The 12,903-nt window shown below is 41.2% G+C and overlaps 2 protein-coding genes across 10 annotated transcripts in view; both read right to left on the bottom strand.

Annotated features, from left to right (window-relative positions):
- Positions 1-12,903, bottom strand: part of lmo7a (LIM domain 7a) — a 41,481-nt gene that overhangs the window by 14,431 nt on the left and 14,147 nt on the right. For all 9 annotated transcript variants that reach the window (XM_026377327.1, XM_026377329.1, XM_026377323.1 and 6 more), the window contains exons 6-9: positions 7,762-7,792; positions 6,493-6,606; positions 5,290-5,506; positions 4,366-4,615 (exon numbers count right to left, since the gene is read on the bottom strand). In XM_026377327.1, the coding sequence (XP_026233112.1) occupies positions 4,366-4,615; positions 5,290-5,506; positions 6,493-6,606; positions 7,762-7,792 (612 nt within the window). The remainder of the gene's footprint in view (positions 1-4,365; positions 4,616-5,289; positions 5,507-6,492; positions 6,607-7,761; positions 7,793-12,903) is intronic.
- Positions 8-3,143, bottom strand: LOC113173781 (LIM domain only protein 7-like). Its single transcript, XM_026377334.1, has 2 exons — positions 2,570-3,143; positions 8-2,151 (listed from the first exon to the last, which is right to left on the bottom strand). Exons 1-2 carry the CDS (start codon positions 2,794-2,796, stop codon positions 1,353-1,355), a joined length of 1,026 nt encoding a protein of 341 aa, XP_026233119.1. The 5' UTR covers positions 2,797-3,143; the 3' UTR covers positions 8-1,352.

The following is a 12,903-nucleotide window of genomic DNA, read 5'->3' as shown; positions in this document are numbered from 1 at the left end:
TAGGAAATCAGAGAGAACCACAGGCAAAGTCACATTTCTGCAGGTTGACCTTTGACAACGAGTCTGAGAGTGGACTTCTTAAGAGCTGCTTGTGCCCAGGTTTGTGGGTTTCAAATGTAAACGCACCCAGTCATACATGCTAGTTTCCTCTTTGTACACTAGAGGACAGAGTTTATGGCATGTACTGTATGGAGCAGACTTAAGCGCAGTATTACCTTTCCTTTCCCTCATATTTGACTGGGGATGTGCGTAGACACACTCCTTTTCTTAACAAAGCTGCCTTTCGGAAACTCCTAGAGACATGATGTCACTGGAAACATGGCTTTACATGTGGATGTAAAGTAAATCCAGATGAGATTGACTAAGCATAAATGCTTGCTTTGTTCATGCTTGTGTGCGTCTGATCCTGTGCAAACACTATAGTAGCTTGTGTTCAGGTTACTATGGAGTCCACAAGTTGCTTCTTCTTTCAAAGCTGTGGGGAATTTCTATACGTGTTCATGACAGCTCAACAGACTAGACTACATTAAATTGCCCTGCTTTGTGCTCCCAGTGCCTCCACGGCGCTATATCCGGGTATTACTCAGACTTGAACCTTTCCACACTCTCATGCTGGTGCACTTTGAGCTTTACATGTCAGTGTAAAGTTTCCTTTGCTGAAGAAAACAACATTGCACTCTGGTCAGATCCATGTTGCTGTAGTTGTTAAGTGAGGTCAACAAATGGTCAGTTCAATTCATTCCATAGCCAGACCATGAATTGTCTTTATTAAGGATGAATAGTTTTTCCATTCATAGGCAAACCTGGCTTGATAGGAAAACAAAACCAAAAATATTTGCATCTGTACCAAATATCACGGTTAATAAAGTCAAAGTATATTATGATCACAAGTCACACTTCAAATTACACAACAGCAGTACATTTCATGTGCACCCTGGATAACCACTCTGCGTTTACATAACATGTGTTTGTAAGGTGAAATATGCCATAATGAGAACCACAAATAATTTCCTTTCATTACAGTTTTCCCTGACTGGAAAAAAAACAAAAAACGAGAGTTGTCACTGTTGTAAATTTAACAATATTTTCATCACTGTGGCTTGTGTTGAAATACTCATGACTGATCCAGTAAACACAGAAGGTTTTTAAAAACAGCGGTAAAACTCTCATCTGTGACTGTGGAGGACCTTCAAACCAATCCTTAAAAAAGCTGGATCACCATGCAGCTTAGAGCAGTTCAATATCAGACCAAAAATATTTCTAAGACTGAATAGTACAGAAAAAATAAGAAGACAAAAATGGAAGAATAGGTTTACAGAGACTCTAGCAGGCACTGTTAGATCAATCTGTTTCTATAACTTCAGAGCAGCTAGCCTCTCCAACAGAAGCCTTTTCTTATATCTTAGCTGACTGGCTTCCCTGATAGCCTGCCACCTCTGCAGGTCACCTTCACTACAGGAAGAAGGCACTGAGGGAGTCATCCGACTGGCTGAAAGGCCACTGAGTGAGCTCTGACTCTGATCAGAGCAAACTCCAAACTTCCGAACTAGCATGTCATCTGTTTTAGGATGAGTCTCCTCAACTTGATTCTGTTTTTTTGCTTCTGCCTCATTGGTCAGAGGACAAGGAGGGCAGAGAAGTTTGGCCTTGAGATCAGGAGGCAGAGTCCAGGGCTCTGGGATGGGCATAGGGGCATAATTGTCTGGGGCTCCTGAGAGTGGACGCTGGGCCTGCTGGGTTTTCTCCTTCCTATACACTACATCATCCTCCTCGATGTCGGGGAACTGCTCCTCCTCAGTGCTGTCACGGTCATGTCGCTGAGTGATAATATTGAGCTGAGGCTCAGACGTGTAGCGGCGACAACGTGTGGAAAGTTGACTCTTCGCCATAGCCAGGTCTACGTTGGACTGGAAGGCCAGGGTCCGCCTGGCAAACATGTCATCGTTATCCAAATCAGGGATAATGCTGTCATAATCAATGGGATCCGGGGGCTCCCGGGGGTCTTGGCGCCCCAATAGAGGCCACCTCTCACATTTGACCAGTTTAGGACCTGAGGTGGGGTCTACTGGGGCAAACACCAAAGGGGGGGTCTCTAACAGAGGGGACTGTATCTTGGGGAGCTGTGGGAGAGTGTGTGGTTGGATATGAGAACTGCAGCATGGGCAAAAGGAGAGAAAAGGACAGAGAGGTGATGAGTGCATGCATGTGAACTGGATCAAAGAGCAAGAAAAGTAGGAAAAAATACAGTAAGCTGGCACAGTGCTGATATTTGACACAAACACATGTTGTTCAAATGAGGTTTTTACAATGTCACTGCCACGAAACAAAACTGTGATGCTGGTTTCTGCAAAGTCTCTAGAATGGATTGTAATAAAAATAGGATATTTTCAACTAAGGTCAGTGCAAGCAAAATGCTTTATGAAGCGTGTTAGGCCAACCTAAGTACCTTGACAGCATATTTTATCATTAATATTTAGAAAGCAGCTGAGGTGGAGCCGATTATATTTTTCCAGTAAAATCCAGATGCCCTAACATTTCTTCATTGTCACAATCATGCAGTTGTATCAACCTTTTGCCCAAGACAAGAGTGGTGTGAGCCGAGGCCTCACGTAAGTGGGAGTGTGAGGGAGAGGGGCCGGAGGGAGAGGGGGCAGAGGAGAGCCAAGGACTGATGTCACCGTCAGAATCATCTGACGAAGAGCCCGACTTCTTTTGGCTACAGCCAGTAACCACAGGGTGGAGGAAGGCAAGGAGACAGAAGTATAGAAGAGAGGGTAAAAAAGAAAGATAGGACATGGAGAAAGAGAAGGAGAAGTAAGGATCTTTGCAGAAAAGCAGTGAACCAAATTTTTAATCTAAAGGTGAAGTTTACATGCATGTGAAGATAGCAGAATTAAGTTTGTCAAATAGAAAAGTAAGAAAACATTGTGCAAGAAGCAGATAATAAATCATCTATGTACTCTCCTGTACTGTATGTATGTCTGTATAGTATGTGTATAGATAAGATAAAGCTTATGTGTGCATGTGTGTGTTGTGTATTAATTCCCTCACACCTGAAGCCTTGCATCCTCTTATACCAGGGTCTCCTCTGAGAGCCCAGTTTGATCTTCTGTAGGTGAACATCTTCTTCTGGGGTCCAGAACTTGGGCAAGAACTTGTCATAAGATACGTTGCCAGCAGGCTGGGGTTTGATGCCCATCTTGCGGACATAGAGATCATCTTGGACGGGGTCAGCATAGCCCACCTCATCGTCCTCATCTTCTGAGTCATCGTAAATCTCACTGAACAGGCTGTGATTGGACACGGCCCGGCGGTGGTCCACCCTCACAGAGCCCTGCTGGGGGGGCTGCGTTTTCCCACTGTTGATGCCGCTGCTGCTCAAGAGAGACAGCCAACCACATTTGTCAAATTCTCAGCAGCACTACAGCACACCAGTCACGCAAAGAGGAGCACAACAACCTCAAACGAGATGATGCGAGGATCAGCAAATGATCAGCAATGTGCAAGCTCAAAACCAAACTGTACAGACATAAAGGTGGATTTGGGGAGGAATGGTGCAAACTTAAATCGGCCCCCGGAGCTCATAAAAGCAGATAATGATGAGCTGCAGCTAAAATTCAAAACAATCCAAACAGAAACCAACAAACTCAAGACTTGCACTGTTAGAAGCAGCACACTACAACGACCAAACATTGTTCATGGTTACAATTAACCATGCAAACTGAGGTAAGAGAAGCGCTCGAGTTTGATCAGGCAGGCACATCAAAGTCACATGGTAGCTTCATGTTCTCTGACCTGTAGCAGGTCACATTCTGTTGTGGGACAACATTGGGAGGCATAGTAACCTTGGGCCAGGTGCTACTTCTACCTCCAGCAGGTGTTCCTCCTGCCAAGGGACTGATGGGCACGGCAAAGTTGGTCGGGGGAGCTGGGGAGGGACTGTGGAAGCGTCTGCTGGCCAGGTCGTCCAGAACAAGATCTGGGTCTGGTTGCTCTATGTCAGAGTCACTGCCACTTTCATGCTCCCACTGTAGAAGAGGTTCAGGTAGGGCACTCTGGGGTACTCTACAGCAGTCGTAGCAGTCAGATGAAAGCCTTGTTTCACTGAGGTCGTTCACAGAACAGCAAAATCAAACAACACCATCGCAGACAACAAACGCCACAAACACCGACAGTAATGGGAGAGAACAAAGTCAAAAAGAGCCAAAATCCAAAGTTAAGCACAAACCAAAAGGATTAGGTTTTGAACTCAAAACTCCTTTGCTTTTAAGAAATGACTAAAAACTCTTAATTAACCAAATGAGATGGGAAAACAGCACCTTCAAACAGATAAAAGCATTTATGTCACGTGAACTGTAATAGTACCTGGAAAGTGTGCCCTCTTCCTCTGAGTATGAAGGGTTGGCCCAGCTGCGCCGACTGTCCTCATTGCGCTCTGCTCGTTTCTTCCTCAGTGGCGCCGGCACATAGCCTGAAGATTTGTCTTTAGTGGGTAGGAACTGGTTGAACTGGGTGTTGCCCTTAGGTGTGATGACTACAGACCGGCGGTAACTGAGTGTGTCCTTGTTCTCAGCCATCCTGAAGACAGTGTCTGCCTCGGTGTCACTGCAGCAACCTGAGGCATGGGAGAGATGCAGAGCAGGTGGACAGAGGTCCGATGAGAAAAATGGAGCAGCCAAAGGACAAATGAGGTGAGAAGAGAGAGAAAAGTGAGGGCAATGTGTTGAGTGGTCTGGTGTGACTCAGGTGGAGTACTATAGGGATGCTTGAAGAGGAGCAGAGGCCTCCTCATTTACAAGCCGATGTGAACGGCTGTGGAATGTCTCACTGTTGTCTCTTTACAGAGGGACGACTGCTGAGATCACTGACCAGCATTCACTCTCTTAACGCATATGACACATCCATCATGAAACAAGATCACAGCCTTTCGTTGGTATGAATTGCTGTTCCTTGGCGCTAGGATGAATGCTCACTTAAAATAGTTTCCAAATCGTACCACTAGATGGCATTAGGCATTTCTTTTCATAAATCAGTCTGTCAACTTGCTGGCTCTGAAGCAGCAAATCTGCTTTTGCCCACACATATTTGAAGTTCGATACTCGACTTGGATTGAATTATAACTATTCACTCAGATATAATTTTTAATAACACTCTTCTGCATAATATAATGCTGTGGCCTTTTAATGCTGATTTAGCAGTGTGAAAACACAAAAGGAAGGAGCAGAAATATTTCATAAGAAGAAAAGTGTGTCTATGGTATTTATGTATAGATGACATGACATCTCCTACCCTCACTGCTGCCTTTAAGAGTGGTGTCAGATGAAATGCTCTGGGGTCGGGAGCCCAAAGAGTCCAAACTGTCCAGAGAGTCGTCTCTCCTGTGTCCACCTCCTTCTCCTCCTCCTCCTCTCACTTGATAGAGCTCCTCTCGCTCCGAGTACCAGCTATCACCAAAACCGCTGTCTCTGATGTTGTTGCCTTTCTGACTGGACGATTCCTGCAGAGTCTTTCATATACACACAAATACTGACACAGTCAGATAGTAGGGTGCCAATTACAATATTTAGTCCCACTGTGTGTGTGGTGCATGAGAGATCTCCCAGGTAGAGCGTGAAGTCTGAACTATCTGACCTTCTTATTCGTGCAGACTTACTGTAAACTCACACTCTTGTCCTGTCTATAAAGGGAGAGGCATGTTGCAATTTAAGTTCATTTTTCTATTCACTATCATGTCTGTCAAAATAAACAGAGACGTGATCCACACACCCTTGATGACTATGTTCACTGCATGAAAAGAAAATGTCACTGTACATAAATACAGACACAGGGCCACCTTAACTAGCATGGCTTCAAACAAGCAGAAACTTGTCAACCACTATAAAAGAAAATTATTTTCAGATCTGTAATCCACTGAATCCTACCAGACAATACAAGTCCATAAACTAAACCCAGCCTAACCCTGGGCCACTGAACTTGGATTATCCTGGCTAAATGTACAAGACGCAGCGTAACCAACTGCTATTACTGAAAATCCCTGTAGTCAGTTGAATTACAGAGGCCTTGCACTCACCATCTATAAATCTGCTCCATGTGAAAGCTAAGTGCCAAATTCAACACTAGCATGAGCAGGGGGGCAGAAACAAGATTCTTCAAGAAGAAACTTGGCTATTTTCACATGTAAACTATGCAAACTGCCGTCCTGTAAACAAGATTAAAATAGCTGAGTCAAGGGATCAAATCATTTATGACTTAACATAGCTTTGGTTTTAGTGGCCCACAATCTGCAGCCCCTCAACCTAATACAGTCATTCCTCTGCACACAGTCTACATACCAGGGAGGATACAGAAATGTACTGCGCAGTGGCTGTAAAAGAGGATTTCATTCATGCTATTTCTGGTTTCCACAAGAACATTAAGCTTTTGTTTCATGACAGCTAGGATAAGACAGCTCAATAAGCACGGTGGGATAATTACCCACTTAGAGAAACGTACCTTGTATAGTGCTGTGCCCAGTAATCCCTCAAATGCCTTGAAATTCAGGTAAGGTCCATCATAGATAGGATCGCACTGAGCTCTCCTACCCAGCCAGAAAATGGTGATCAAAACCTGGGAAAAAATAAATAAATCAACATTGTATCATACAAATCATACATACCAGACAGAATACATCAGATTCTAGCAACACCTTTACCCTCAGAGATGAATGCTGTGTGCGGTGCTAAAGCAGGTGATTGTTATCATAGTTGTAGCCCTACTCTGACACAGGACCATATCACGCTCTTGTTTCCAGGCTCATCCAGAATACTCTGCTGCTGTTTGTGTGGGCATTATTAGGCTGGACAGGTAAATGTAGCGCACCAAAGCAGAAAAACATCACTACATCAATGATGCTGGATCCCAACTACGCTTGAAAACGTTCAAACTGACATGTCAGCACTTTGATCTTATATTATGCAAGTTTAAATAATGATTATTGCTGCAGTAGAGTGCACAGCAGACACTTGCACAATAATGTAGGAGCATAAAACATGATGAAGCAGGGATGGGAGTGCAGCATCTACAACAATTATTTCACTTGTATTTGAAAATTAAAACTAAACTCAATAACTAATAGCGTAGGTTTCTCTCCTCTCAAAAACAAACTACTATGAAACACTTAAATATCCTCATTTAATGCATCTAGACTTACAACTTATTCATTTCACCAAAAATAAATTCAGGAAAACGTTCCATCTTGAATAAACTTCATAAACAGGCACAAATATAAATTCAGTGGAGGACAAGGTGACTTGTTTGGCCATGTGATTCTGGGAATAATGTAGGAAGACACTGTGTTGAATAGTTTGTTGTTGTCTTTTAAAATCTTAGGGCTATATTGGAGTTAAATTTTCTGTCTTTGGATACAGCATGTAAGTGAAGGAGGTATTCTTGTGAGCTAGACGTTAAATGATGTTGACCATATAAACATAACATCATTGGTGTAAATCAGGAGGGGAACGTCTGTTGCATATCTCCTGTATTATTTAGGCTGAAATGTCCCAAACATCCTCAAAACAAATCAATACAATGAAGGGGCTGCATGCAATAAATCTACATTTACCCATGACCTGCACTAAAACTAACATATTGTATTCTCCAGTTACACCTGAAGAGGTCTGTAACTGAACCTACATCATGATCTAAGTTTTGTTATTTCTGAATGACAAGCCAGCAAATGTAGCTCCAAGAAAATCAACGACAAGCTTAAATTTTTCAACTCACATTTTTCAGCCTTCTGTTGGTCTCTTGATGCCTGTGATAGAATGAGCAGAAAGGAGAGGTAAATGTTTATGAGAGAAAATGCCAATAAAAGAACAGAGGGCACAGTTGTTGGGTCTACGTGTTAGGCAGTGAAAGAGCTGGAAACTCAGAGCACAATCCAGACTACTGCCTCACACGTAATATCACAAAGGCTGAGAGAAAACAAGCACACATTACCTACATGCAATGTGGTTGTTGTTTTTTTGGAAAAAAAGAAACAATGCAATGTTTGTTTTTTGCAAGCCATGAAAAAGAGGTGGGATTGAAGGATGGTTATATTGTGTGGTTATTTTTCTAATTGCAAAATCAAGCAATTGTAAAAACATTTACTTTGAGGACACAAAAAGAGCTCCTGTTTCTAAACTGTTACAGTTTTTTTTCTGGAGTTTGACAGTTGACAGTCAGTAAATCAGTTTTCCAGGAACAAAATTAACTTATTCACGTTCTGTTAAATAAAGCTCAGTCATAACCTGCAAGCCTGGTATTACGTTTTTCTTACACGTTGAGCACCTATTATCTAAGCTGACAGGGTGATAAACAGCTACAGTACAGTAACTATAATGATGACAGAGGAAGGTATCTTTCTCTCGCTGTGCACAACATCCATAGGAATGCCAAGGAATGAATTCAGGTTTGTGTTACAGAATTTCTTTTAGTATTTAAGTACTTTACTTCCTCAATGCATCTTCAATCTTGTCTTGTAAACCTCTTGAAACCATGCACTAGACATGAGAAGTTAAAACTAGCTCCACCACAACCAGCTACAACAGCAAAATGCTGCTTAAGCATTGATCATTATTAAAAATCTAATACTATAATATACTCACAGTGGTAATTCACTTTTAATACTTTACATTTACATTTGAACCACTTTGGGGTAACAGAACACATAACATCACCTTCACTCATTATATTATAATTTCATATACTGTATTATTGTCACATAATTATCCCTTTGAGCCTATTTAAATATAAATTACTGTATTTTACTTGTAAATGAGAATTTTTGTATTTGCTGTGTGAGTACTTTTACTTATATAAAGAACCTGAGAACTTCTTCCACCGCTGACAATATTTCATTGGATGGGAAGCAGAACAACTTTCCCACCTGTATGCGTCATTTCACACCAAGGGTTTCCAACATGCTAATTCCCAGAGGTGAAAACTGAAATGGACGTTTACCAGTTTGGCATATTGCAAATTTATGGGTCCAATAAAAGAGGCGGGAGAAAAAAAAAGTGCCCTCTCATGTGTGGCTTGGAACACAGTCTAAGATTATAGCAGCGCTAGCCAGGTCCAGAAAAAAGAATCCATATACCAAAATTATCACCACACTGCTTCTCGTAATGCTCATTTATGGCTAGTGGTAATAGCTGAACAGAGGAGAAAATAAAAAGAACTATTTTCAGGCCCTGAGAGCCTCAGGACATGCTCTAGCTTTTTAGAATCAGCTGAGAGCTCATATGATTTAGCACAATCATAGACAGAACATCAGGTTGTTTACAGAAAGTGAGAAAATAAAAGAAACTAAGAACAACTTCTTTGAAGATCTGTTATCAGGTCAAATAATCTCATTGGATTTTTGGTATCTAACGACCCAATGAGAGCATTTGTGTTTGCAAATCTTGCAAAGCCACAAGTAATGAAGATGATAAAAATTAATACGAAAATCGTGAGCAAAACATTTACAAACTTGAATTTAACACAAAACCCTATGACGTCAAACAGATCAGAATGAAATGTGCTGAGTCTTTTCACGTCCATCTCAAATTTCTTAGGCAAATAAGTTATTGTTTACAAAGTAAAACAGGATGGTTGAGAATCTTTAAAACCGCCTACCCCTATCAGACAATGGATACAGGTATACAGAGGAGTGACAGGAAACACCCCTCCTTCACAAGTTAACAAGGAGTTCTCATCACTCAAACACGGTATTCAGCTATCTGCTTCAACCCCTGCAGGCGTACACCGCCTCTACCCATACTCTTGCCAAGGTCAAAAGGTAAGAGAGGATCTATCCTTGATGAGCTAATAACATCAATTTTCTTTTAACACCTTGTGGAAATGCAGATATCAGACTACATACTGTGCAACTCATACAATACCAGACAGTAGCACATGCTCTAATTATTATAACTACTATAAAAAATTAAAACCATACATTTCTGACATAATAATCTAATGTGATAATAATGTGACACTATTTCGTCCAGAAATGTTATTGAATTAATTTGATTATAATTGAAAAAGGTTAAAGAGTGTGTGCTGAGCCAAAACAAACCAGAGACAACAAGAAAAACACTAAAGAAGAAACACAAGCCACTATTTAAATTTTAGACAAATAACTTCACATAAGCACAAAGTTAATGATCGTTCCAGTTCAGCCAATCAGTTTCCTGTGTGCTAAACTCAAGGCGCTATACTGAAGACCGAAGACTGTTGTCTATACCAGATTTACGTCTTTGAAGGAATAACATCCAAAACGCAAACAAACCCAGCACAAAGGCCTTAAACGAATGGGTGTGTGTGTACAATCAGAAGCATACCTCTGTAATGAAGATCACTCGCTCGGCTGCATTCAGTGAAACCACACGTAACATCCATCATGTTTCATTGTCAATAAATACTATAAATTCTTTGGAATCAAACATACACCCAGACGTTCTCCGGAAGACCTGAACACTTAGACACGGGGAGATTTTAAATAGAGGAATCAGCTGTGGGTAAGACCGGGTCAGACATCATTGTGTCGCACTTAACAGAGACACTGCAGCCTCTGTGAGCAAGGAAACAGGGAGAGGCTGGCATTTCTCTCACCAAGTCAACTACAGAGCACAAATATAACCCTTGTGTTGGCCTTTTACAGCCAGGGCAGTACCCATAGTGAAGCAACTTTATTGGCCGTACACCATCATCACATTTGGTTTCACAATCTGCCCACAGTTAACACAACACTGCAACAAAAAGTGACGGCAGTGCCATATATTAAACCCTGAAACCAGAGCGTGCACTGCCAGCTCAGTGAACCACACCCCAAATGCTAACACAAAGGCCATGTCCCTGTGTGTTAGTATATCTTCTTTGCGTTAACAGATGGACATCCGCACTTATCACAGTGAGTTTTAAACTAAATAAATAACAGCACGTACAAGTGACAAGGTTCAATATATGACAATACTGAATAAGTTGTGTTAACGTGTCTGTTGAAATCTGTTTGGGAAAAAAACACATTCCTTCAGGTAGTTTAAGATTTACAGGCACGGATGTCATTACTTAACCCAAATCATGAGGTCACACTATGCAGCCACTCCTCTTTATGTCCTTTGTAGAAGAGGCCAATGACACTCTTCAAAGAACAGGAATTTTGTGATGGACCTGCTGATCTTGTGTAGTTTAGTTTTTTTTAAGTTCGAAGAGCAGTCGGGCCCTTGTCAATAATTTGCCCCATCAAACGTCAGCGTCCTGAGGGACTTTGGACCCCTCTCAGCAGGGGGTTTGTTCTGTTTGTTAGTAGAGGTCATAGGATAAAAGTTGAACTCACAGCCGTAGATACTTCAGCAAATATAGTGATACTACAATCAGAAAAAAGAAACATTCCAAAGACACCTTCCTGCAATAAAAATAAAAACTCAGTTCAGTATAAAATGTATCTAAGCAGTTTGCAAACCTACAAGTTACAGAGCAATATCACTAAAATATCAGTCTCTTTAGCTGCTATATAATTCAATATGTTCACCAGCTGGTTGCTAACTGTCTGCTAATAACCAGGTTGTGTTCAATAAGTTTTTTAGAGAGCCAGCAGTCTGCTGTGGCTGAAAACCACACCATTAGAGCAGTGTTATAATTTGTAAGTAACACTTGGTAAAACATTCATAGATATCAATATAAAGTGATCACCTGGCAACTTCTCATTAGCAGGAACCTCGTCCAAGAGTTGTGATCCTAGTCCAACCTGGAGTCCATGTGGCTGAATTTCCACAAAGCAGTTTAAGGATATAGAGGAAGTGGATCAAGTCATATAAAGTAGTTTTAGGTGCCATGATTCATCTGCAGCACTCTAGTGTCCTCATGTCCTGGGCAGCTGAGATGAATTGACAGAGCTGGTCTAAAGTAGCCAGTGAATCACAGCCTCTGATGATGAATCAGATTTAAGATGACTGAGCTTGGAACTGGCTAGAGTTCAATAACAAGTGGGTGATTTGAGGAAATCTTCAGAACATTCAGTATCATCACGCCGCCTCTAGTTAATAGATTATATCTCTATCACAATAGTTTGTCACGCTATTTGGCAAATTTATTATTAAATTAGTTTGTATCTAAAAAATGTCTTTTTTTTAGAAATCAGGTTTCACATCACAAGGACAAAAAAGAGCAAAGGCAGATGGTGTTATAGCCAATGTTAGAATAACTGCGGAGCTCAAAGGTCAAAGAAGAGATTTAATAAGATTTTATGGCTCTAGCAATATGGACTAGTATTAATTAAACTATCCTCTAAGCACACAATGCTTCAGTCAGTATCTGAGTCCAGCTTCATGCCAAAGGAATGAAAATGACTGTGTAACAGAGTTCATTTCTCACGTCAATTACTGTATTAATTCATGTTTTATCTGAAAAGTCCAAAAGTCTCTCACAATATAATTATTAATGATTGAATCAAGTAACAAATGTCCAGCTGTTAGAAGCTGGAAACACAGAATACCTGGCAGTTTGTGCTTAAAAATGATTTTACATTTTTTATCAAATTAGTAGCTACTTTTTGCAATGTTTTGCCAGTAGACTATCTGAACCATTTGCTAATTATTTCAACATAATGATGTCAAAACACGAGAAAAGAACAAAAATGATAGTTGCTTTCTACTTTTAGGGTTTTGCTAAGAAAACTCTGTAACAGTGAAAACTGACATACAGCACTGACCGGATAACACCCCCATTGCTGCAGAAACACTAAACGGAGACATCTGAGAAAAGCACCTGTCAGACTGGGTGGAGGGAGTGGAGGCTGGACACACACCAGGGGCAAAGACAGCTGATAGAGACAACTTTCTCTGTGTGTGCGCGCTCTGACTCATTTGCCTAGTGTCTGATAAGCTACAGTGAAATAGT

Source organism: Anabas testudineus, chromosome 21, assembly GCF_900324465.2.
Source record: "Anabas testudineus chromosome 21, fAnaTes1.2, whole genome shotgun sequence".
NCBI lineage: Eukaryota > Metazoa > Chordata > Actinopteri > Anabantiformes > Anabantidae > Anabas > Anabas testudineus.
This window is presented reverse-complemented; position numbering and strand designations above follow the sequence as displayed.

What these genes read in the sequence shown, in the direction of transcription:
- LOC113173781 (XM_026377334.1), bottom strand. Translation starts at nt 2,796, where the DNA reads ATGTCCTATCTTTCTTTTTTACCCTCTCTTCTATACTTCTGTCTCCTT. An exon ending in ACTCTTGTCTTGGGCAAAAG is followed by an intron (nt 2,152 to 2,569) that starts GTTGATACAACT and finishes CCCATGCTGCAG; the next exon opens with TTCTCATATCCAACCACACA.